Below are 27,945 nucleotides of genomic sequence, written 5' to 3'. Positions count from 1 at the left end.
TCCTACCCAATCAGGAAAGCCTAGCTTCTTTCCCATGTCCTTTAGTCAACTTGACCTGGGCCATTACCAGAACTTTATTCTGTTTCTAAATTCCTTTTAAAGCCTTTTCCCTTATATCGAGAATATGAATTAAGATCACAGTCTTATTTTATTTTTCACTGCTGTTATCACTAAAACCTACAACAGTGCCTGGTACATAGCAGGTAAACCTCTGTCCATAAATCTTGGTTCACTGATAATAACTGGCATTTACTATATGCCAGTCACTGTTCTAACTTCTTCAACTCTTTTAGTGAACCATTAGGTGACACTTAACTGTTTCTTATGGTTTCATAAATGGTAGTTGTATCTTCTCAAATAACCAAGAAGCCCTTTCAAGGCAAGTAATATATCTAGTATGACTATCATAATCTCATAGTGTCAAACACACAGTAATTTCTCAAATACATGTTGGGTATAATACAAGAGAAGGGCCACTGAATTACAATGACTTAGGTTTGCTATGACCGGTTATGAGATCTGCGGCAAATTTCTGAAGTCCAGTTTATGCATCTCAATGTCTCTACCTGAAAAATCAAAGACTAAATTATCTGACTTGGAAGAACCCTCCCTTACTCTAAAATTCTTTGTCTGATTTTTTCGTATTAGAACTTTTCTTGGGCCCTGGTGACTGTTAAGAGAATGCCTACCTCACTGGGTTCTAAAAATGCAAATTCAGGACTTTGGGGGGTAGAAAATAATTTCTGAGAATGATTCATACTCTCAGGCTTCCATCCTCTAATGCTCCACAGGTTTAAAAAAAAGTGCTACCACAAAGGCAAAACCTATAAATTCCACATTCCTCTACACCTGTGTAGGAAGGCACAGGAGGGAACTACTGCAAAGGACATCTTCAGCGTGAGGTACAGCCTCACCCTGGAGGAGGAGAACTTCCCGTGACAAAGCTAAACACAAGCAATGCTGGAGGAAACATGTCTGAAAGAAAAAAAAAATCACTGGCAAATTCCCTGGTCCTCCAGACTCCTGACTGAGGGCAATGAGGCTCACTGGTAGAATCGGGTGTCTTTGAGGCTTACTCTGTCCTTGGAAAAAGCATTTAATTTCTCTGAACTTCTAAGGTGCCTACCTGCAAAGGAAGCCAGTGGGAAACCCATTTACATGTAAAGATGCACAAACACATACATTTAAAAATGGAAAAAATACACTTAAAAACTGCGACACCACTCAATGAGAGAAATCACACCCATGTTGTTCAGACGAACTCTGCGGCAACTGAATGATGACAGTTAAATCTCTGAGAACACAAAAGGGATGGTGGCCTGTGCCACAAGGAATGAAGAAAGTCACACATAATCTTTAAGAAGTGTGAAAAAGTATCAAAATTAGCAGAAATTAATTACTCTTTGGTAAGTAGGATGGCAGTCCAGTGCTGGTTCAAGATATCCTTGTAGTTCTCTGCCTCCGAGCTGAGCAGCCCTCAAGGTTCCAGAAGAGATTATGAGGAAAATACCCAGACCCTGGCTTTCCCCCTACTGCTTACTAACCAACCCAACCAGTCAGATTAGGTTCAGAATTCAGCCCATCTGTGAATTATATGAAATTGAAATATTATAAAGTCATGGTTTTCAATCATGAGACTCTGAATCGATCTTGCACAGTTCATGCCCTAGAACCCTCTGTCCCAGAGCAGTCTGGTAGTGAGCAACCTTCAGGTGATACAAAGAAAACAAATTAAACATGTCAAACATGTCCATGCTCTAGCCTGACAGTTCTCTAAGAATACTTGGAAATCTATGAAACACAGAGATAACACTAGTTTTAAACCACACTCTCAAAACACAAGATAAATTTGACTAATGCTTATGTAATGACCAGTTTATACGAATTTTGTTTGTTTTTATTAATCTACATCTGCTTCAATAGATCTAACCACACTATATATATCTTTAATGTCAATAACAAGAGAAATACAGTTTAAACCAGTAATTGGAGAACTTTTTTTCTGTAAAGGGCCATTTTAAAAATATTTGAGCCTTTGTGGGCCATCTGCCTTTATTGCACAATTCACAGAGAAATGAGTTATGTCTCTGTCATGAAATATTTAACCACTTAAAAACATTATAATCTTTCTTATCCTGTGGCCCTAAAAAACAGGTGGCAGGCCAGATTTGGCAGCTGATTTAGGCAGAGTTTAAGACCAGAGGTCTTGGAAACAAGAGGGAAGGAAAATATTTGCCAAAACCTTCATTCTTTTACTACCTCTATTGCCATCCCTCTTTAAAAAAAAAGAAGGCTATTTAGAACAAAATGAATAAGAGGGAAGTCTCCATGCACTTCATTTTCTAATTTCTTTCCCTGCTTTTTCTCATCTCAAGAAAGGATACAAAATGTGCAGCAACCAGAATCATCAGAATTAACAAAAATAAAACAATGATAAATTGAAGACAGGAAATAGCTTGCCTAAGAAAATTTTAAACATATCAAATTATTTTTGCATATGACTTTCATACTACCTTGTTACTAATCAATACATCATATCTCCTGTGCTAAAAGGCAAAGGAAATAAATCTGGACTACTGCCAACCTCTAATTTAGCTTGCAGAAAGTAAAAGATGATCTACCTACTATCCACTGACCAGAATGCTTGTCTCAGAACAAGTATATATAATTTTTATAAGTTAATTTTAATTATAATAATCTTCCATTTTTTCTTTAATTTGCATATGAACATAATCTACCCTCATATTTTCTGTAACATATTGCAATTTAGAATCCAAAAAACGTAAGTGAATTTTAGGCATCCAGAGAAAGGAAACATTTTAATCACCTGAAAGTACTAGATATCTTTTTGAGTATTAAAATTAATCCTTTTGATCACTCCTTCCTAAAACACAAAATGCTAACAAAGAACAGTGAGAGTATACTAAAGAATAGGCCTTTGGCTAGACTGCAGCCAAACTGGTTTCCAACAGGACTCATTTTCCCCCTTGAGGACATTTAGCAATGTCTGGAGACATTTTTTAGTTGCTACAACTGGGGGGAAAGGAAGGGAAAAGGTGTTTCTGGAACATTCTGAGGGATGATGCTACAATGCAAAGGATAGCCCCCAAAACCAAAATGTCAATAGCAATGATGTTTGTAAGGCAGCCAAAGGTAGAGTTTGTACAGTTTTAAGCTAAAATGCTTCAAGGTTGATCTTTTCTTTAGGAAACAATATGTCAGAGTTAAAAACTTAACACAAAATATTCACTAGACAACTATTATGTGCTTGTCTGTATAAAAGTACAAATAACATTAAATATACCATCTCACAGAAAAGGTACCGTATGACCTCAAGATACTGAGTTTGTTTAAACCAAGTGATTTATGTCCTCCTATCATAAGGCAAATTTTGCAATAGTCAAACACTAGGTCTAAACTCCACTTCACTACAATCAACCTTCACACTTGATCCTAAGCATGATTTCAACCTTAAAATTAGTGCCTGGTTTGAAATCTGTATCTGAAAGAAAAAAAACCTTTTAGCTAAAATGGTCTACTTACTCTCCTGATCAACCTACTAGTGACAACTATGAAAAGAAGTAAAATTCACTTTCCAAGTTTCTCCTCCACTCCTAAAAGCTGATGCTACTAGGAACTCGACCATCAAAACACAATGACTTTATGATCCAACAAACAGATGATATCTCAGCTATTGAATAGCCTCCTATTTTCTTAAGTATGTCTACGGAAGTGAGGGAAAAACAAAGAAAAACAGACCACCGGACTAAAAAAAAAAAAAAAAGCTAATAATTAAGCAGGGGATCAGAAGCAGCTACTATGCCACTCCTTCTATGAAAAAATGCCAACACTTATGCCAGTCTGTCAAAAAAAAAAAAAGGCCAAAGTTGTAACAGCTATCACAAAGAGCAATAGCTGACTCAAAGTGAAGACAACAAGTAAAATTGTAAATTCAGTCAATGCTTCTTTGCCCACAGCTCAGATATCCCCCAATGCTACTGAATGAGCAATAGAAAAAATCCCCTGAAGATAAACAGGATCACAACTTCTCCCAAACAAACCTGTTTGTTTAGTCCCTGACAGCAGTGCTGATCTGGGCATAACATCAAATCAACTTAAAAAATACTACACTGAAGCCTTCAGACCAGGTGCTGTCATGACTGTCACAGTGGTGTACAGGAAGTAAGCTTGAGTCTTAGTGAAGCATGCTGGGCAGGAGGAGTCCTGCAGGATTGCTGGACTCAGAAAGGGGTGGAGGAGACCAGCCTCTCCAGAGGCTTGCAGTTCCGGCATTCCTCCTAAATGCCTGACTGCCACCGATATCAAAGTTCCACACCTGCCCAAAAGTCACAGATGAAATACGCTCCCATATACACACCTGCACAAACCTCAGAAAATAGTCTATAAAAAGAGTACACTGAGTGTGAAGAAGCCAGCAAGATCATGTTTTCGTCTGTATCTGTAAAGATTCACAGATTTCTGAAGGCAAGAAAAAAACAATTGGGGGATCAAGGTCAACTTCTATTAAACATCATCTAGATTTATTAAACATCACCCAATATAAATGATGTTTAATAAATATTTTAGATGCTTATTAACATATAAAAATGTTAAATATAAATATTAACATAGAAAAGTGTTTAAGCATATTTTATATGTTTATTTTTACAATACAAATTAAAAACCAAATGGCATAAAAGTCCCCACTTTCCAATGTCTTTTAATTGAATATTTATGTAAAGGCATTCTCACTTGATAAACATTATCTGGATACAAAGATAAAATCTGAACTTCATTTCCATATTTCCCATCAGTCCCAAGAGTTAATATCAATCTCTTTGGTTGCATGCTATACTAGTTATTTAAAGACTGATCATTTGTTATACAATATCAGCTCATTAATTTAATTTTCCAGATCCAAACATAAGACATCATATTATAATATATATATTGTTGATAATAAGCAACTTGTGAAATCTGCTTGTGAGAAATGATAAAGCATTTTAGGAAGACTTTAATAATGTTTCTATCCTTTCTATCTGCTGGAATTCTTTCATTACCTCAAAGCATCTTTGGGGCATTAGGCCCTGGCCAGACTTTCATTCAGTGGAAGTTTCATTAATTTTTCTAGCTGAGCTGTATTAACCCTAAAATTTATGCATAAGCTAAAACAAACAAGGCCACCTGTTGCTTCAGGCCTCAAAGGAATTCCTCCCAGAAGCACAGGGTGAAAGCCTCTGCCTGTGTCTGTCTGTCTGTCTGTCTGTTTGTCTGTCTGTCTCTCTCTCTCAGAGGCAGGCAGCTGCTCCATGGTGGGAGAAACCCAAGCACCCTGATTTGGGCCTACTTCTGCCCCACAGTCTGGCCAAGCAGTGGAAAACCGAGTTGTAGGAGGAATGAAAGAGTGAAAACCAGAATTAGAGCAAATAGATTACTCTCATTTTAGGATGATTTTAAAACATATCTTGCTTAACGAGATGGATCATATACCTTCCTGTAGGTTCCACATTAACTGAAAGAAACTAAAACAGACAAGTCAGAAGACATCAATCCCTTTCTGGATAAATCATTCCTCTAGACATCAAAAATGATATATAGTGGCTGACTGCCTTGCCTCTAATAATTCGGTATCCAACCACAACAAATAAATATACCATATTTTGCCAAGTATAATACACACCCCCAAGTCTTTGGCCCAAACTTTCAGAAAAAAAATCTTTCCATTTATTTATTTAATTCCATTATTTATTTATTTATATTAAGAAACAAAACTGGTTATCGTATTCCAGGGCATTATTTTGCATACAGGTATCATTATTGCCTTCTAGAGTTTTAATGCATAAGCATAAATGAAAGAATTTAAAACACTATAGATATGGAATAGTACTACCCATGTATAATGTGCATCCTTACTTTTCCCTCAAAAATTGGGGCCAAAAAAGTGCACATTATACATGGCAGAATATAGTAATACACTGCAACTTGGGTGCACTATGTTTGGTTTTCTCATCAAATGAAGGTTTACATGACAGAAGTAATGAAAAAACTAAAATTCAACTCAAATGCTGGATGCTGTGCTACATTAATAGTTTTCATTATGATGTTTGGCTCTGACAAGAGCTAGAAAACCTAAGACAGTTATAAATATCAAGCATTTAATGTTTCAGAAAAATGAGCATATTCATCAGGGCTTCAATAATAAAAGTTTTATTTACAAAAAAAGTCATAAGCCAAGGAGCCACAGAGCAACACGCTCAAACTTCCCCATCAGATCTTTCCATAAGCAGGCTGGGGCCTAGTAGTAGGCAAAGAATTACCAAGAGGCTGTAGAGCTAGTTGCTGAGAGCCTAGCCTCCAAAGGCCACATGTTCAAATCTCAGCTTTAACTGTGTGACTTTGGGCAAGTTCATCTCTCTGTGCTTCAGTTTCCTTACCTACTAGGTGGTGATTGTGAGAATCAAGTTTATCATGGAAGATGCATAGGCTGATGTCAGACACATAAGTTAGGCTTACATCAGGTTTATTCTATCCACCTGCTTCAGGATTTAATAGTTCTCCAAAACTAATTCAGCAAAGAGTGCCTTCTTGCTGCACTGAAAACCCAGTAATAAAAACCTAAGACACCCTTTAAATGTAAAAATCTCCACCTACCAAACTCTCTCCTCTTGCAAGCAAAACAGAAAACACACAGGGCCTTCTCTTCCAGCAGCTACTGTCAAAAATACTTTCACTTTAAGCAGAAATTCCACCCCCTGACAAGGACTAGGGCTGGATATTAAAATATGGAATTAACTTTGCCTAAGATGTCCCAGTAACTAAATGAGTCATCCACTTCTTTAGAAACAGTAAAATGTCAAGGTTGCCAGAGAACCCTAGCCCCAGATGTTTGCATAAATCATTTCCAAGTGGTCATCAAATCCAAATCCAAAGGACGTTATTCAAGATAACACTTTAAATAAAATATATCAGTTTTTATGATTCTTCCTGTAATAAAAAAATCTGAAAATAAGCGTACTAGGAGTAGGTGCGGGGAAAGGTGACTCACAACAGTAAGATTAGCCCCAAAATTATGAAATAAGGCTTAGAATTCCTCCTTTTGCTCTTGCTTCACAGAGTTCACTCTTTTTAAAAACTTTTATCCAATCTTATCAACAAGCACTGGATAAACACTAAACCCAAGGTTTAAAGATATCCCATGGTGCTTATCCCACAATATTTTCCTTATCAGACTACTTAGGAGAAGCGGAAGCTTTTAAATTTTGATACATCTGTTTATAACAAGATTTTCAATACCTGTCACCTGCAAAATATTGAGTGTTCTAAAATGATGGTAGTATCCACACAGGGGTCTTTTTTTCCCCACTTCTATAGTAACTCAGGTAAAGTTAGTAGTTTAATTTTAAATAAATGCAAGACTTTGCCCTAGCATATCACAAGAACAAATGACAAGGTTACTATAAGACCATTTAAATTGTCGCGCGTGCGCGCGCGCGCGCACACACACACACACACACACACACACACAAATTAAAACCTCAACTTGTTCGCGTTCTACGTTTCTCTATCCCTTAGTCAAGTAGTTGTCAGATCAGTTTGTCAGGGTTTTGAGTTCTTCAGGTTCATTCATTACAAGGGATACTACACAATACCCAGTTTTACTAAAATTTCTTAAGTATACTGATGATTGACAAATAACTGGAAACGAAAATGCACGCGGCGCGGTATCCTTCCAAATAAAACCGACTGTCTCCGTTTGCTTATTTTTAGCAACTTTAAATAAAAGCCTGAAGACGGGTCGTTTTCCCAGTTCGTTTGACAATTCGACCACCGGGCACAGGGCTGAGCGCCCCACAGCTTCCGGCCTGAGTATAACACGCGCTTCCCCACTAGGCTTCAAACAACCCCACGTAATAGCTGAAGAATAACGACTAAAAGCAACCCTACAGATTCACATCTAAGAGGACTGCAACACGAAATAAACTTTTGTTTATTTCTTAAGAATGGGGTAAAAACATTGCCCAGATGGGGTCTGTTTGACCCATTTCCTCAACTAGATATGCGCAGGGGGTCTGTGCAGCTTAACCCTGTGTGGGCCGAGGGTCTACCCAAAAGCGGTAAGACTGCGATGTGCCTGCTAGGGAGCTTCTCACGCCATACGCATTCCCCGGCCAGCAGGTGCCCGAGGGCACCCTAAGAGGCCCGGGGTGAGAGTACAGGAACCTGACCACGACGGCACGCCGCTCCGCACTTAGTTAACTCGGCGCGCCCAGGAAGAGGAAGAGGCTCCCGGCTCGCAGCCACAGCCACCCCAACGCCGCAAAGCCGGGTTGGAAGGAGGCTCCGATCCTCCTCCGGTTCGGGTTCGTCCTGCCCTTGCACGGAGCCTCAGCGGGAGGTAGAGGGCGAGGAGTGGCGGGTAACTACACCACCCCCCCCCCACGCTTACCTCCTCGGTGCTTACCTGGGGGAAGGAGCCCTCGCGGCGCGGGTTCTTGGGGTAGTCTAAGTGACCCCGGTCCAGCATCAGGTAGAGCGAGAAGATCACTACACAGAAAATCGCGCTGCCGAACACGGTGAACTGGCGGCTTAACTTCATTTTTCCTCGATAGACTCGGGGCTGGGACACAGTCTTCACCCAGAGGAGAACTGTGGACTCTTGGAAGCGGTCGCCGAAGGCTCCCCAGTTACAAGCGTGCGCTCTCCGCGCTTTTGGCTGCGGGTGCAGGTCCGGATCGCGCTCCGCACCTTGTTTCTGGCGCCACTAGCGCCCTCGGCCTTCACCCAGGCTCACCGCCCTCCTTAGGACCAAGCGTCCCTCCCCTAGCGGGACCCGCCTGCAGCCCGTAAAGGGCCCGGAAAACTTGATCTCGAGCTCAGCTCCAGCACTAGGCTGGGCGAGCGGGGCAAGCGGAGGAGAGGTCGCTGTCCGGACTTCCTGCCACCACCTTCCCAACAAAATCCACAGGAAAAGTTTTCTCGACAAGGGTAGGGATGTCCCCTTCACCCAGGAGGTGCGGGGTTCAGGAGTCCGGGGCCGGCGGCGCCGAGCTGGGTCCCGGGAGCCTACGGGGAAAGAATCGGTTCGGGAGGAGCCTGGCCCCAACTTAGCGCCCGGACGACCGGTCCCGCCCCGCGGCGCCGCCCCCGCCTCCCCTAAGTGAGCCCCTTCCTGCTGCCGCCGCGGCCGCCGATATCGGGCCGGGAAGCACCCCGGGCGCGGGGACGCAAGGATTTGGCAGGAGTTACCGCGGAACGCGCGCCCACCCTCCTGCCTATCCTGCCCCCCGCCGCCCCTTCCTCTCAGTTCCGAGACCCGGGCTGCGCTGATAGGGCGCAGGGGGCAGGCGGCAGTGGCGCGCGGAGGAGGAGGAAAAGGAGACCAAGAAGAGGACCGTCCCCGGAGACGAGCCCGCTCCAGCTGCAACCGCAGGTCCCCTCCTTCCTTCCCACCCCGCAAACGTGTAGATGGCGGCGGCAGCTGCAAAAGGAAACGCTGGTTCTCCAGCGCCACGCGGCGCTCCTAGCCGCTTGCCACTAGCTGGAGACGGCAGCGGCGCGACGGCCGCTGGGTCAATAGGCGCCCGCAGCCCGAGAGCTGAGCAGGCAGCTGGCCCCGCCCCTTCCCGACGCGCCGGGATGAGGGGGCGGGGCCCATGGCATCCAATCACAATGCGCCGCCCGCCGGGCCCGCCCCGCGTCTGCCTCCGTGAGCCCTGGCTGTGGGGAGACCTCAGGCGGCTTTTGTCGTTCCGGAGGAAGATTTGCTAGAGTTGAGGCCCTCAGAGGACTTCCGGAGCCACCTTCCCCTGTTGCACAAGGGCTGAGATTTCTCCTCACTCTCCTTTCGCTGTTCAGGTTTCCTGTCCTTGAGGACCCGGTTCTGGCGCGCCTTGGACGGGAACTCCAGGAAGAGCTATAGGAAAAGAAAAAAGAGGGGTTTCGAATTTTGTTCAGACGCATCTTTAACTCCATTGCTGTTGATGGCTTCCTGGTGAAACCTGAGGGAAAGGAGCCTGCCGAAGACCTTTCAAGCAGATGTAGACATATGGCTACAAAATCTATGAGGAAAACTGAAAAGTGATGCTTGTCCCAGTTATTAAGCCTCTCAACTCCAAATTCACCCTCTTTTGACTGTGCTCTAAGAATGCATCTGGGCCTTTTAAAGTAAGTTTTCCTTTGCCAGCAAGGGCTGAAGCTTTGTCAATAGAGGGCACTGAAGAGACGCTACAGGAAAAACGGGTGAGGGGTTCCACCTGGGTTCGGTGCACTGGTAGACAAGCTCTTGCAGCATACCTGATTTTCCCTTGTGCCAAGCCCTCGAGTGCTCAGGGGCCAGCAGATTTCTCCTATGTCCCCAAATCTAGTGGTTTTTCTAGTGGACACTATTCCATGAGTAGCTTTCTAGGCATACTGGACACAACCTTTAAAGCAAGTTTCAGAGGGCAGACTTTCAAGAAGTTCTGCAGGTGTGACACCACAGCGATTTCTCTGCCATTCAGTGAAAATCGGCTATTCCCTTTCCAGTAAGGACTGCATCTTAGCCCTGGGAGGGCCCCGGGGAGCTCTTCCTTGGGAACTCCATCTCCCAGCCCAAAGGTTAGTTTAAGCTTAGCTCCTTATAGCTGGTATTTCTGTATTCTCTAGGGTTCTCTTCTCACTGGTGATTCCCTCATTACTCTAATCCCCAGTTGTAATTATTTTTATTAAGTGTTGCCTGTAGTCTCTAGCTTACTTGGTTGATTGAAGAAAACTTGGACTCAGTAGTGGCATAGAGTTTGCAAGACTGAGATGCCAGAGCTTCCTGATATAATGGGAAGCAGGGAATCCAAAGGTTTAGAGAAATGTTATACTGTACTAATCAAATGTAACCTGCATACACATTGCCCCAATGTGCCATGCAAAGGCCTAAAAGACACTTCCTTCACTAAAGAACAAGAAATATGGTAGTGAGGAGAAGGCATACATCTTTGAAAATTTCTGTGGATGTTCCCCTCTGTAGACCATGTATGACTATAGAGGTTGCCATGATTAAGATGGGCTTCTTAATTTTAAGAATTTTTGTGAGTTTATTTGAGCCAAACTGACATTTGCCAGGAAACAAAATATTAATGGATTGAGAAAAATGTTCCAAAAATGGCAGTTTTACCACTTATTTTATACCAGACTCAAAGAGGAGGACATGAGGGGGTTACAAAATCCATCAGTAGTAAATTAAGAAGGTGGGAGAAAGCCAAACGGGCTTTCTGGGAAGTATCTGGGGTTGGAGAAAGAGTAAAATGGAAGAACACATACTTCTTTTACATTGTGAGTATGGGATAGTTAACGATTAATATTTACAGCACATTGGGATGATATTTGGGCAGCAAGATGACAATGAGGAGTTCTGTGGTCTCCCTGGTGGGAGATTTTGCCCTGAGGGGTCTGGAAAAGGGTTCACTCTGATGTTCCAAAGGTATGTTAACATAGATGCAAAAAGACAATAAACAGTCTCAGTTAAGGTAAAGATTGACTTTTGTCAAAAAAAATACTGGCCTAGGACATGACTACCTAGCATGACTCATGTTTAGTTAGGAAGTTTTCATTTCAGACCATCCTATGTGGTTACTTTAGGTCTCTGAGTTTGTAAAACCTGCCATGCAGACCTCCCCTGAACTTGTCAAGTTTAGTATGTGGCATCCCCCAGCTTGTTGGAAAAGTGCTAACAGGGTCTACAGTTACAATGAAAGGATATGGGAATAAAATATTTGATGTGACTAAGGTGAAAGTTTGGATGAAGACTGAAATGTGTGAACAGACTGTGTGAAGTGACTGTGTCTCCTTTACCTGAATATATTATGGGAGGGATATTGTGTCTAACTGGGGAATGCTTCTCTACCTCGAATTATAGAATGGAAGGCATATAATCTTACATTTTGGCCATTATTTTTAATTATATTTTCTTGATTATTCTCTTGGTTATATTATTACAGTTGTCCGAGTTGTGCCCCCTTTGCCCCCTTTCATCCAGCACCCCCAACTCCCTCCGACAGTCCCCACACCATTGTTCATGTCCCTGGGTATAAGTTCTTTGGCTACTCCATTTCCTTTACTGTATTCTACATCCCCATGGCTATTCTGTAAGTATTTATTTGTACTTCTTAATCCCCTCACCTCTTCACCCATTCCCCCATGACCCCCATGACATCACGATGCTCTCCATATCCATGATTCTGTCTGTTCTTCTTGTTTGCTTATTTTTCTTTTTAGATTCAGTTGTTCACAAGTATGTATTTATTGCCATTTTATTGTGCATAGCTTTGATCTTCTTTTCTTAAATAAGTCCTTTTAACATTTTACACAACAATGGTTTGGTGATGATGAACTAACTCCTTTAGTTTTTTTCTTGTCTGGGAAGCTCCTTATCTGCCCTTCAATTCTAAATGATATCGTTGCTGGGTAGAGTAGTCTAGGTTGTAGGTACCTGCTTTTCATAAATTTGAGTACTTCTTGCCAATCCCTTCTAGCCTGCAAAGTTTCTTTTGAGATATCAGCTGACAGTTTTATGGGAATTCCTTTGTAAGTAATTATCTGTTTTTCTCTTGCTGCTTTTAAGATTCTCTCTTTATCTTTAACCTTTGGCATTTTAATTATGATGTGTTGTGGCTTGGGCCTCTTTCCATCCATCTTGTTTGGGACTCTCTGTGCTTCCTGGACTTACATGTCTATTTCCTTCACCAAACTAGAGAAGTTTTCTTTCATTATTTTTTCAAATAGATTTCTAATTTCTTGCTTTTTCTCTTCTCCGTCTGGCACCCCTATGATGCTCATTGGAGCCAAGGAAATACACAGGTTTTTTGAGGTTTACTAGACAATTGGCTCTGAATTGATGCTAATTCCTGGTGACACAAAACAGCGCTATGACCCTCCAAGAAAAGGTAGAGTTTATCTTGGTTAGTAGATAGATGAAGCTTTTGCTCATGTCCAGCTCACAGTTCAGTTAGTTCAGATGGTCCACATAGTCACTATGTGGTTATTTTCTCAGTTCTAGAACTGGCAATACCACCACATTGGCTTTTTTACCCATGGGTTGAGGGCCATTATACTACAAAGAGCTAAGTGGAAGTTTCTGGAACTTTCATTCCCTTCCAAGGTAGTAAACCAGAAACAATTAAATCCACCATAAAAGACTGAAAGAAGCAGGGCTGGTGATACCTATAATATTTCCATTTAACTCACCCATTTGGCCAGTGTCAAGTCATATAGATCTTAGAGGTGACTGTGGGCTATTATAAACTTAATCAGGAGGTAACTCTAACTGTGGCTGCTGTTGCTGATACAGTATTTTTACTGGAACAAATCACCAACACAGCACCTGGCACTTTGCATATAACTACTGACTTGGCTAATGCCATCTTCTCTGTACTTATATATAAAAACCACTAGAAACTGTTGGCTTTTACATAATGGGGCCAACAGTATACCTTCATAGTACTTTTTCAGTGGTGTATCAGTTCTCCTTAATATGTTCTACAAAGATGTTGACCATCTTGACATTCCACAAAATACCACATTAGTTCATTTTGATTATTCATAGTGACAACATTATTTACGCTGATTGAATTGGATGAGCAGGAAGTAGCCAGGATTTTATATGCCTTGGTAAGATATTTAAGCTAGAGGACAGAAGATTGTGGTCATGAGTATGAACTGACAACTCTAAAGTGGTCCTGGTAGAGCCCACACCTCAGGAGTGGGATAAATTCAAGGATGGTACACACTATATAAGGAAACAGCCACTGAGAGAGGGAGGAATCCAAGCAAATGGTGTTTGTTACAAATGATGAGGATGGATAAAAAGAATGAAAGGATTGCTGCAGAGACTGGTCATACTAATCACGTGCCTATGATAAGGAAGCAGCAACCCGGATGGTAGGAAAGAAACACCATACACCCTGGAAACTCAGGATTTGGGGGGAAAAATCATTTACTCCTTTTGCTCTTCCCTTTAGGACACTTGACCTGGCCTGTCATCTATGCATTAGTAACTATGAATCTCCATTCTTAACTTAGTTGGTAGATTCTTAGACCTTAGGACTTAGGTTCTTAGTCCTTAGATCTTAAATGATCTCTCAGGTGAATGACCTCCAACCAAGATGACAAGATTAATATTCTGGACATTAATATGTCCCCCCAACCTAATGTTATTGTCAGTCTCTTGTGGTCTCTCTACCACCTATGCTTTCCCTAGACCATAGCTACTTTCTGAATTTAATTGACTGCTGTGTCTATTACTCCTTCCTGGCTCTACCAACAAAAACTTAACAAGCTGTTCATTTGAACACTGAAGAATCAAACCTTGACCCCCATGTCAGCAAAATGCTGTTGCTGAGGCCACCATGAATTTGTTAGCAGAATATGGTTCACCTGGGGCAGTCTGTACTATAATGGCTAGGCTAGTTTGCTCTGAAAAACAGATTGTTTCTTCCAAAACACTCCAGCCTGCTTTGCAGGAATTATTTAGCTTCAATCAAGGAGTTTGTCCATCACAAGGGACCCAAAATTGATTCAGCCTTGTTGTAATAAATGATACTTACATTCTTAACACAGTTTATACCATCAATAGGATACCACATCTTATGTGGACATCAGGCCTACACTTACCTAACAACCATAAAACAGTCTAAACTCTCTAATGCAAGTGTTTATACCTCAGCAGTACCTGAGACATACTCAGCCGACTTGGTTCTGGATGGGGAGCTTGTTTGGAATTTGTCCTTCAAGTGAGCCTGATCATGCTGCTACTAGTCATAATCATCTCATTTGATGTGGCCTAAGACAAATAGAAAATATTTGGTCCAAGGCTCTATAATTAATCAGTACAGTAAATTAGGTAATCAAATGGATAGCTTGGACTGAAAATTATTCTTACTTGGATACATGAAAGTGTATTGAGAGACAGCTCTTCCACCACATGATCATACATGTCTTCACATAGGCCAGACAGACAAGTCTGACTAGAGTCTTGTTGGAGTGCCCTGCAATTCCTCCTTGACCAAGGACAGATAAGCTTCTTGTGGTGGGCTCAAAAGGAACCTTGCAGAAGACTGCCATCTCCCTAGTTTCAGTTGAGCACATGACTTTCCATCTTTCTCTGTCTCCTCCCAAATTCAGCTAGAAGCTTTTTTTTAAATCTGGAAACTTCCAGGCTGTAGTTTAGTTGACTTCTCAGTAGAAGATCAACCCATTACTGCTGTCTCTGTCATCAGGTCCCTCCAGTTAGGTCATCCTATGGGGCTAGAGATGCGGGAAGCTAACAGCATGCTGATACTGTTTTTGCTGTATAAGTAACAAATTGTCTGAATCTAGTTCAGCCTGTTGTCTTCTTACTAGCTAAATTTCTGGAAGTGTGGCAAACCAACATAGCAGCTCAATGGTGATACTCGTGGCTGTGTTAGCCACCACAGTGCTGCTTAGAGGCTGCTCAACCACTTGTTACTTATGAGAGTGAGGTTATCCTAATCTGAAGGGTGAATAAAGCCATTCTAACTCAGGGGGAAATACTAATGCAGAAAAATAGGGTGAGTGGGAGCAAGACTTTGACATACTGGGGCAACAAAAGGCTGCAAGGATAGAGCAAGTAGAGAAAAAGAGAATGAAGACACAAGATAAAGGAGAGTTAAGTGAAAGATAAAGGTGGTAGAGAAGAAGATACGGTGATTGGGATCAATATCTCTGGTGGACAGAATCACTCTGGGAAGGAAGAAGACCTCCTTCCCCGCTGAGGCAGAACAAATCAACCTCCTCCCCATCCTTTTCAGCTCTCATTATCATCTGGTGTATCTTTACCAGGTCTCCTGACTGATCTTGTCCTACTGTCACCACTTTCCCAATATTCCTTATTTGTGACATTTTAAAATATCACCAATGTCCTTGCCTAAAATCCATTAGTAGTTTCCCAGCACCTTCCGATTTGATTTGAATCGTATCATTATTGACCTTAAGTTTCAAATTCTGACCTCTGTCTTTCTACCCAGCCTTTGTCTCCTACCAGTCTTTAGCATATGATGTTTATTCTAGTTATGCTGAACAACTTGTTTTCTCCCTAATGAGCCAAGCAGACAGGGCCACTGTGTATTGTATAGACCACAACTTGAACATCTCTAAGAGGTCAATTTGTATAGTTATTAGAACTGTTTTTGGCATATGGCAGTGAAGTCTTATTCGAATAAAGTCAAGGTAATATGACAATCTTGTAACACATGGAAGTAAAGTACTTTGAAGAAAGAGCCAATTTATAAAAACTTGAACAAGAGTGTACCCCAGATCCTTGGTATAATTATGTTTGGAATATGATCAAGCTGCCTTGTCCACCAGCAAACTCCTACTCATTTCACATAGTGAAGCTCAAAAAATATATCTCTTTAAATATTGTCAGGTATTTGTTGTAACTACTTTATCTCATGATCTGAAAATATTTGTGTCATTACATCTCTCAGTCATCTAGTATTGGGTTTTCAATATTCATCTTTATCTTGAATGAGCATATGAGGTATTCTGGATCAGAGGCAGATTTCTTATTTACTGCCTCATAGTAAATAAGAACTGTATGCTCCTCTTAACCTCTCCTTTCCAGAGTGATTCCACCGGAGCTATTAATCCCCATAACTGTATCTCCCCCAGGCCTTACCTCTGAGGCAATGTGAAATTTCCTGCATGAGTAGCCAGATAACTCTATGGACAAAGGACAAGGAAGAATGATTTTTCTGTGCTGATAATGGTGAGGGAGGCAGCTGTCTATGGCTTGAGAGTCCAAGAAAAGTGGACTGTGAGAATGATCTAGGAAGGTGCCTTTCTACCAAGATGCAAGAGCAATGACCATGCAAGGAGTGCTCAGGGCTGGGAGCATATCATACTCTGTCCTTTCCCTACCCACAAAATATATTTTTGCATTGGAAGTTTGTTAGAATAAGCATTCATTTTAATCTTGAACAGGCAAAAAGCCTAGGGTGAGGTTTCTGGAAGGCTTGAGATCTAGCTCCATGCTTCTAGTGATGACAGGATCTGTACAAGAGCCTCACATTATATTTGGCAACAGCTGGAAAATCTGTCTCTTTCCCTATCAACTGCTAATCTAAGTATATCTAAGCTCCTCATAGTCTGCCTAGGTACATCATATAGAAGGTGAAAAGTTGGAGGGGAGTAGGGACAAAGTTTTAAGAACTTTACAAAATTTTATAACTATGCTTGGATAAAACTATAAAGAATGAAAGTTCAATCATTTTCTCCCCTCTACCTGTTGGGAAAAGCAATCGGCTAGGACCCTGAGTCTACACATTTTTCTGGGTATGCTAAGAATGTGAGTCCATAACTACTCTACTTGTGTTATTTCTGAGGGTTGCATTTGTAGTGAGCAACCTTGAGCAACCAAGTAATATCTTCTCCCACAAAGAGGAGGCTTGCCTAACAAACACTAAGAGCAGTAAACTTCTCAAGTTCAGTATTCCTTGTCTGTGACAGACATGTGCTGTGTATGTGGCACTCACCTGAACTTCTCCTCTTAGACCCCATGGGATTTGGGGGACATGGGAAACTAGCATCAACATCATGCTCATATTGCTTTGACATGCCCCTTTGTTTCTTGTATTTTCTGCTGGCAACCATGAAGCAGTAACAGGCCCCAGACCCTTCATGGATCCTGAAGTTACTCATCTACCTAAGAGAATCTTGACATTGTTGTCAAGATCTTCATCTCCTTCTGACTTTCCTCCCATGAAAGAAAGCTGAGAGAGAGGATGAGTCAAGTAACATAAGGGAAAGAAAAGGTAAGGGAAAGAACTGAAGAAAGAGTACCTTTTTTTTATAGTTGTTCTGATTATTTGACATTATTGATTTATTATATGTCTATCTCTCCCAGTAGAATGCAAGCTCCTGGAAGTCAGGGACCAGTAGATTCACTGCTGTATCTTAATGAGTAAAGTAGTGTCTAACAATATTGAAGCTTAATAAATATTTGTTGAATGAACTTAAGGATTAGCTGGGCCCTGAACCACCAGTTGTGGTGAATTGGTAACACTCACAGTGGGTTGCTCTGGCTCATAATAGAAGTCTGTTTGCTCTTCATCTACATTTAAAGCTATTCCTCTTGTCTTCTGAATTAGCACTAAATCCTTTGTTCCTATAAAGTCTTTTGTTTTTGTTTTTTATAAAAGTCTTTTAAAGAGAATTTTCTCAAATATCGTTTTACTAATAATCTCAATCACTAAAGGAAGTAAATATGGGAATAGAAAGAAATAACCAGTCTATTACCAGTCTTTCTTATGTTGTCTTATGTAATTCTCATAACACTGCAAGATAAGTATAATAATATTTATTTTACATATAAGGAAACTTAGGTAAAGAGAGGTTAAATAACTTTCTTTAGGATAAATAGCTATTAAATGGCTTAGCTTGCTTTTCTGGCATCAAAACTCCTTCTCTTCCTGCTACAACATTCTGTAGAGTTAGGGTACCCTATACCTTGTGTTACAGTGAATAGATGACATTACAAAGTAGCATTTAGGATGTGTAAGAGTCAGAGTTCGGTGCAAACAAACAGAAGCAATTCTAAGTATTTTAAGTATGAAGGTATTTAATAGAGGGCACTTATAAACATCCATGTCAGAATTAAAGAAGTGAGTCATAAACTGAGCCTTCAAGAATCAATGATTCCACTACAGTACAGAGTTGATGTATCTGGATCTATTACTGCTGGAGGACTACTGGAACATGGGGTTCAATAACTTAACTGTAGAATAGAAGTTGGAGACAAAAAGTTACTGCTGTCACAACTGCTACAACTTCTTATTTTTTTTCCATGGTGCTAAAGAATGGACCATAGAACACCATGCAGAAAAATATTTATATGACCTTTAGTATAACAGAAATACAGCCAGAAGTGGTCAGAAGGATGCCCCACCTTCTCTTATGTTTTCTAAATCTTAAATGAGTATATCTAATTGACAAACCTAATTCCTATCTATAGCTGTAGGTGCAAAGAAGTCTGGGAAAATTTCTAAGCTTCCAGTCTTTGCATTATGAAGCCACCAAAAGAGGAGGGTGGAATGGACATTGAGTAAGCCAACCTGCAATACTTACTATGGATAGCATTGGGAGAAATACTTAATATAGAATGTTTTAAGTATTATATATACAAAGTATATACAGAACATTATAAAATGTTTAAAAATGACATTAAAATCTTTGTGGCTATGATGTGCCCCAGAAAAAATATCTTCTATTCACATAATAGTTAAGGCCAATACTATATCCAAATGTGCACATATCAGAGATGGGAACATTAGTTGTGATGTAGTACCATTACTTTCATTTTTCTATAGCCCTTTGTTTGCTGACATGATTATTGTTGTGATTTTTGAGAAGAGGCCTATTTCCAGCAGGCCCCAGACCTTCCTCTGGATTCTCTTCAGCTCTAATTTTTTCATATGTTAACAAATACTCAAATGGAAGGGCTTAACAGTTTAGTACTCTAAAGCTTCTAAAGACACTTAACACATCTAGACATTTCACATAGAAAACCCAAAGAGGCAAAAAGATTTGCCCATGAGAGTCCAGTATCTCATGGAGACTGGACTAGAACCCAGATTTTCTGACTCCCTGTCCAAAGCTTATTTTTCTTTTTTTTGAATTTTTTAAGAATTTTTGAGCCAAGTTGACAACTCTGAGGAGCAAGATCTCAAATGCCCCCCCCAAAGCTTTTTCATCACAACAAAGCCAAGCTTTAGATTGTATGCTTCCTAATACAGAGCAATATCATGTGCATGTGTGTGTGCGTGTGACTCCACTTATATCAAATCCAATAACAGACAAAACTGAGATATATTTTTAGGAAAGCATACTTAACATGTTGAACTGTTAACCATCAATGTCTGGTACACAGTGAATGGCAGGAGTTATTACAGGGAAGAAAACCCCATAGGAACTTATTGAATGGTGGCAATGGCTTAGGAAAATCACATTTTATGAAGAATTCAAGCTTTCTTTTTTTAAAATAGAATTGTAAACCCAATGTAATGTATTTGACTTTTTGTCTTTAATAGCACTTAGTTTTAGTACTTACTATGTGATAGAGCCAGGCTAAGTACTTTTCATGAATTATTTCCTTTAACTCTCACAAAAACACTCTAATAGAGGTGCTTTTATTATCCCCATTCTATAAATGAGAAAACTGAGGCACAGTCTTTGCTAACCTGCCCAAATCAACAGAGCTAGTATTTGATGCATCTGGCTCAGTTTCAGGTGCTTAACCAATCTGTTCTGCTAGTCACCAGAAACTCAATGGGTAAGTATTTTATGGGACCCTCTTTTTATTAATTTACAGTCATAAAAGTTACAGTTATATTTATATAGTGTGATATTAGTAATATATTAACATAATGTTACATTAACATAATATATTAATAAAATTAATAAGTTATTAATACAGTTACAGTAATAAGAAAAAACAGAGTGCAAAATAATACATACACATGTGATTGTAATTACAACTATGTTAAAAATACATGTGCATAGGTATAAAAGACCAGAACATACAACTTAAGATGATAAAAACATGGATGCTTGTTTCCTCACTTCTCTGTTTTCTGAATTTATTTTAAAGTGGCCATATTAAATTTTCAATGAGAAATGTGCTCTAAAATAAACTTCCCATTTACCTGAAACATAAAATTTCATTTCCACACTCTTCGTTCCTACAGCATTCTATAATCTTTAGAAACCTCTTCTGCTCAATGAGTGACTTCATTACTAAATTGATGGCACCGGATCATTCTAGCTATGCAAATCACAAACCCACAGCCAGCTGAAGGAAAGGCAGATAAAAGATTACATTAAAAATTAAAGCAACATGTAAAGATGTGGAGATAATGTGCTTACAATTATTTCTACATATTTAATATTTATGCAATTACAAAGCCAGTCTTGACAAATCTTAAACCTTGAGTTATATTCCTTTTGCCCTCTGATATTTTTGACCTTGAACTGAGACTGCCAAATACATAAAAATGGCTGTGTGAGAAGCCTATAAATGACAAATGCTTTTTTCTTAGAAAGCGATTTCATTTCTTCCTAGCTTTTGTTTATTTTCAATGCCTTGTATTTTTTTACTCTGTTATATTCTAATCACCCTTTAAAGCACTGAGCTTTTAGTCTTCCACAGTTTGGTTGTGTTGTTTTCTGGTGCTGCTGCTGTGATGTGTTTTCTGTCAGAGAAAATTTACAAGCACATTAGCCTGCTTGACAGGCACAATGAGCCACTAGGCTCTCCTAAGGAGAAACTTCCATGTGCTGTGGTGAGGCTTACCTTGTCTCACCATCTATCTCACCATCCCTCCCACACCGTAATATACCACCATGATTTAGATGCAAATCCAAACCACTTTCTCTTATAGGTAATACCTTGAATCCTGGATTTAATCCTCTGGTTCCTGGTAACAGCATTATATTGGTTCTGCAGTAATTAATTCATATTTCTGCAACAATCTGACTATTGCAGTTTGTGGATAAAACCAATGTCTTCACTTACAGGCATATAGATACCAAGTAAGGAATGTGTGGAAACCCTTTTTTCCCTCCTATGATGGTCATTGATACAAAGGAGGTAAAACAGCATCCAAGACCTCTACAGATGAAAAGCAATATAATTAAATCTTGTGGAGGGTGTTCAGAGAAAACAATCTGAAACACTTAATTTACTTTTCTCAGTGTGTCATAGAAAAATGGTTACAAGAATCAATAAAACTTATTAAAATCAAAAACATAAAATGAAACATAACTGAAAGGGTAAGCTATTTTCCTGGCAAATTCCAAATGAATTAGAGTATTTCTCCACAGCCATTGGGGAACCAAAGGTCTGTGCATTTTCAGTTTCATGTATACTCTGCTGCCCCTCAGGAAGTCAATTTGTTAAGACATAGCAGTTCTGGTATATTCATACTCTGACTTGATGCTAAGCTATCTCTTCAATTTAAATTTCTCCAAGTCTTTTCTTTTTTTAAGTTTTTTTCATTGATTTTTAGAGAGAGAGGGGAAGAAGGAAGAAGGGGGATAGAGGGAGACAGAGAGAGAGAATGTGAGATTCTTTGTTCTACCTATTTATGCATTCATTTGTTGATTCTTGTATGTATCCTGAGGCAAGATTGAACCTGCAATCTTTGCATATGAGGATGATGCTCAACCAACTGAGCTACCCAGCCGGGGTTCTAAGCCTTTTTAATAATTTCTGAAGAGTGATTTTTTTGTGTTAGAATATTCCCTTTTTCCTTGGTGTGTTTGAATCATAAGCACGTAACTGTGTAACCTACAGAAATTATTTAGAAGAACAGTCCAAACTCACAGTTAAGTTTCTTGCTTCATTCTCTGCTAAGAAGCAAAGATATTCACGAAGCTGTACATAATATTGATCTGAGCTGCTCTGTTTGTTGAATGAATAAATAAATGAATGAATGAATCATGCATGCATTATCTAGAAACTAGGAATAGGTGTTTCTGTGGAGGACTTTTTAGACAATTAACTAGGGACATTCTTAGTTTGGCCCTGTCTCAGCCAATTCAAGCTGCTATAATAACATACTATAGACTGGGCAGCTTATAAACAGAAATTATTGCTCATAGATCTAAAAGTAACATGCCAGCATGTTCAGGTGAGGGCCATCTTCCCAGTTGCAGACTTCTGCATTCTCACATAGTGTAAGGGGCTAGGGAGCTCTATGAGATCCCTTTTTAGAACACTAATCCTGTTCATGAGGGCTCCACAATCATGACCTCCCAAAGGTCCTATGTCCTAATACCATCATCTTTGGGGATGGGATTTCAACACATGAATTTTGTTGAAAATGAAACATTTAAGGCAAAACAGGCCCCCTTCCCATCTTCCATTTTCTTGGGACCGTGCTCTTCAAATGTTTTAGAATGGCCAACTGCAGCTGTGTTTTCACGTATGCCCTCTGTTCCTCCCCACCCTTATGAGGAAAAATAAGAGGTTTTTTTTTTTTGTTCTGGCAGCCTGATACTCCTTGGAGAGATTGATTCATTCCTCAGGCTTCCTACATGTGAGAGCAGACCACAGATTCCTGTCTTTGGAGTTGTTCTTCCTTTGTCTGGTTTTCTTCAACAACAGGTATCCTCCTCTCAGGCTTCTTGCTCCTCTATAACAACTGCAAGGATGAGGAGAGGGACTGAGTTTTTCAGGCTTTCAAGATGCCTAGAGGCCCCTACAGCTAGTCTTGTGCAATGGCAACACATGCCATTAATCTTACCCATTATCTGGAAAATACAGAAAACCTGAAGAACAAAAATTATTTACTGCCACACAAAGAAAACCAAGGCACCAATCACTGGACTTTATATACAGCCATTCTCCATCTTAAGGTCTTTAGAAATAGAATTTATTAGTCTAGGGTGATTTGAATAAGATTCTTTCTGAAACAGGAGGCCAATTTAGATAACACTTGAAAGTGTCTTCAAACTCATTTTTGTTTTCTTTTAATTTAAAGGGTCATAACATGGATTAATTTTCATAAATAATATAAATTTCTATATACATCTAAACCATGGGAGATATTCTCTAATTTTAACATTAAATTATTTTAACAAATAATCATCAGAACCCACTATATGCCAGGCAGATAAATGCTGGACATACAGCCTAATGCATATATTAAACCTCCATTGTGCAAAGTGCATATTGATGGTAAGGATTCTTCAGACCCTTTGAGAATCCATTCACATTTTCCAAACACAATCATTGTTTAAACTATATTTAAATAAGTGTTCCAAATCCTGGATTTCATTTGGATCCCTGATCCCCTAGGACCAAATAAAAGACATTTAATTTCAGCCCCTTCACCTCCATCCCTGGCCTAGTGGATGGATTTTCATTGGGATGGGTGTATCCAGTAATCCAGGAGAATTTTATCACCTCCTCAAAAAGGAACCTAAAATATTAAAGCACTTGCCAGTGTGGATGTCTGCACTCACAGCTATCTGGGAAAATGCTCCAAAAGGGATGGAGAGGGCAAATTACTCATTTGGAAGCCCGGCTGTCAAAGAAATTCCAAACCCAGGAGCTTTTCTCCTAATAAACCCTATGACATTTTATTCTTTAAATAAATCTGTTCTTCCTTTTCTTAGGTGAAAGATTGACATTTTAAGATCAATCATGCCTCTGCTTTGCAGGGTTGGTAGACTTAAAACAGGATAATGGAAATTAAGCAAAATTTCCATTTTTTGAATAAAAATACTCAAAATACTTATATATTCTAACTCAGTATAAAAGAAGAATGCTCTTCCCCCAGTGGTCATTCTCATTACTGTGGTTACCTCAAGACCTTTTGATGTCAAAATTTCATCGTGTTTTATCTAAAAAACCCATTTTGAACATACATCTGCTGTTTGAATAGCAGTAGAAAGCAAAGAACTCTCACGCTATGTTTTCTCCATCTGAGCCAAGAATGTTTATTGCTTCTGATATAGTCACAGGCTACCAGCTGTTTCCAGTGCCTCTCCATCATGATATAAAAGTCTCAGCATATTACTGTAGACTACAGTTTATTTTTTTCCTCCTGCTTATATTATTCAATAGTCCCTCTTCTTGTTCATAATGGTCTAATAGCAATTGAATACCCTCTCCAAAAACCAGATTTGTTTGATTCTTCTAACTAATTTTAAATGATTTTTTAAAACATTAAGGGTCTCAGGCCATTCAGTTAGTACACATTTATTGTAAGCCTACTATGTTCCAGGTGTTGCAGTAGATGCTGGTATCATAGAATTCCAGGGAGCTTACTGCTGTTCAAGGAGGACTAGATGAGGATCAAGAGATGCTTGCCATTCAAACCACTCTTACTTCTGAGCAGTGTGTGGCCCAGACAAAGCCATCTACTTCTGGGTTCCAGTTTTCTCACTATTAAAATAAGGAGTTGAAAGAGCTGCTCTTCCTTCAGACTTTAACATTCTGTAACTGCTGCTGGTTAGGTTAATTTACTGTAGTGGAAACTCAGTGGCCTCACAAAGGTGAATATATTTATAAAGCTTCCCAATGGGTCCTAATTCTAATCCAAGGAGCAGTTTTAGTGCTAACATGAATCCTTTCCAACCCAAGAGGACATTTAAAGACAGAGTACACATATATTTTTTACTTTACTGTATATTTCAGCATTTTCTCCCCCCCAAATGCTTGCCTACTTTCCAGTTGCTAGGTAATATAAGGGAGTAATCTCTAAGTATGATGGGTTAATTAGAATTCTGAGCACCATGGTGTACTCTCCCCAGGATAATAATCAATCAAAGTTACAAAAACAAGCAATATGTCCAGATAATTCTGGGCTTACAATGGTGATAGTTCATCAGGGCACATTAAAGCTTCCCAATTTTGTGTCATTTCACTTGTCCCAACAGCTTTCAAAGCATCTGAGACTCCTTATTATTGCTATTTATTTATTTGTATTAAAATGAATGCTTTCTGTTTCTACAATATTATAATGTTCCTTTTTTGAGAGGCACTAGATACACTTCTAATATCAGATTTACATTTTTATTTTGTTTTCTCACTATCCAAAAATGTATAGTATAAAATGTTTTATATAATACATCTCAATTTGCTAAAATGAAACAGTTTATTATCGGGACCTGGCAGATTATTTGAAATTCAGCATGATTCTCCAATTTTTAATATAAAGAGGTGAGGTGGGGGGAGAATTTTTAGATCTCTTTTTCCTGAATTTGTGGTTAATTAATTTCAATTTCATGTATCTAAAGCATATAGTAACTTACCATACACCAGGGATCAGAGGAAGTACAGTTCACTGTTTACATTCCTTTTAAAAAGACTACATATACATCATGCATAAAAAACTTTGTTTTAAATGAAGGTGAGGTAGTAAGGTAGGAGTTATATTGAGTAGCTTTCTCTATTTTCCTGAATTCCTAATAATATTTCATGGCTTCTTCTTTTTCTTTCTACTTTCTCACTACAAATATCAGAGCTGGTGACTGACTTAGTGCTGCCCTTCACACAAACTCCTCATACTTGCAAATCAGCTACTGATTCTGGGAACCATCTCCCTGTCTCCCACCCTCACTCACACAGTCTTCTAAGGGGCCTAAGGGCCACAAAGTATACAAAACAAAACATTGTAGAGCACACTGATTTGAATAGTGAAACTCAGAAATTGGATTTTGGACTCATTGCATCACCTCAGGTCAGTCCCTGTGGTGCATGGTAGAAGGCAGCCACCCACTGAACATTTTGCCTGTTGAGAGGATGGCAAAAGGGCAGCCTGAACAGGTGACACAAATGGAGAGAGAGAATAGAAATATTTGTAGTGAAGTTCTTCCCACAAACAAGAATTCTGCTCCTTACTTCAAACAATTTCTTTTTGAATATCATGTTTTAAGATACTTTACTTTTTCTTTTTTTTCTTTTTTTTAATTTTTAAAAGATTTTATTTATTTATTTTTTTAGAGAAGGAAGGGAGGGAGACAGAGAGAGAGAGAAACATCAATGTGTGGTTGCTGGGGTCGTGGCCTGCCACGCAGGCATGTGCCCTGACTCGGAATTGAACCTGCAACACTTTAGTCCACAGCCCACGCTCAATCCACTGAGCTACACCAGCCGGGGGATACTTTACTTTTCTAAAATGAGTTATCTTCCCTAATAAAGGTCCAGTTTAATATTCTATTACACCAGCGATTTTCAAACTTTTTCATCTCATGGCACACATAAACTAATTACTAAATTCTGTGGCTCACTGAAAAATATATTGTTTTGCTGGTTTGACAAAGAAAATAGCTATAATTTTGATTCATTCACACCAGACAGCTATTGTTGTGTATGATCTTGTTATGTTTTTATTTGACCATCTAAGAGAAAAGAGGTGAGTGCTCCTGACTAAGTACTCAATCATTGCACATTTTAAAAATTCTTGCACCACACCATTGTGCTTCTTGCAGAACACTGGTTGAAAATTATTATATTACAGAACGAATGCATAAAATTAGATCCAACATAGTGGAGGAGTGAGTGGAATCTACCAGCCTCCTCCCAGGACCAATCTGGAATTACAGCTAAATTGTAGAGAAATCATCCTGAATAACCAACTGAATACTAGCTGGAGATAAGCCTTATAACAAGGGACAGACAGAAGAAAGCGTTTCACCGTGGTGAGACTGGTAGGGAGTTCAGAGGAGGTGCAAGAGGGCTAGCTGGGCTCCCAAGGGTGGCAGCTGAAGTTCCTGAGGGATATTTCAGTGGCTGGGGGTTCCCACTGAGGAAGTCTGGGGTCTAAATCCCAGCTGGGCTCCTCAGTCTCCAGCACCACAGCTGGAAGAGAACCCAGAAGACACCCAGCTATGAAAAGCAGCAGGGTTTCTAACTGCCAGGGAGAGATGGCTGGAGACACCGAGAGCCTCTTAAAGGGCCGGTACACAAAAATTCATTTGCAGCCACTTACCCTGAGCTCCAGCAGAGGGAGGGTGGAATAGACTAGAGATACTTGAGGAAAGTCTGTGATTGATGGCTCTGGGGAGAGAACTGAAGGAACAGCTGCCATCTTTCTTAGGCACAACACTCCTCTCCAAGTGACATCAGCCTAAGGTGAAACAATAGTGCTGCCCACAGAAATTACTCTGCCCCTGCCTGTGGTGCTTAAGCTGGACTGCTGATTACAACTCAAGGCTATATCACTGAGTATTTTAACAACTAAGGCAGAAGATACAAAGAAGCAGCCAAAGTGAGAAAACAAAGAACAGATCCCAAGTGAGAACACAAGAGAATTCTCCAGAAGAAGAACTAGATGAAATGAAGGCAAGTAATTCATTAGATAGAGAGTCTAGAATAATGATTATAAGGATACTCAACAGCATGAAAAAAGACATAGAAACCATGAAAAAAGACCATTTAGAAATAAAGAA

General features: G+C 39.8%; 1 protein-coding gene across 1 annotated transcript in view; it reads right to left on the bottom strand.

The window, feature by feature from the left end:
* Nucleotides 1-8,596, bottom strand: part of MAN2A1 (mannosidase alpha class 2A member 1) — a 163,249-nt gene extending 154,653 nt beyond the window's left edge. Inside the window, exon 1 of the mRNA XM_028510212.2 lies at nt 8,462-8,596. Coding sequence (XP_028366013.1) covers nt 8,462-8,596 — 135 coding nt within the window. The remainder of the gene's footprint in view (nt 1-8,461) is intronic.
* Nucleotides 8,597-27,945: the final 19,349 nt, after the last annotated feature.

This window comes from Phyllostomus discolor, chromosome 3 (assembly GCF_004126475.2).
Source record: "Phyllostomus discolor isolate MPI-MPIP mPhyDis1 chromosome 3, mPhyDis1.pri.v3, whole genome shotgun sequence".
Classification (NCBI taxonomy): domain Eukaryota; kingdom Metazoa; phylum Chordata; class Mammalia; order Chiroptera; family Phyllostomidae; genus Phyllostomus; species Phyllostomus discolor.
The sequence above is the reverse complement of the archived record's forward strand: the minus strand, read 5'-3'. Positions and strand labels throughout refer to the sequence as shown.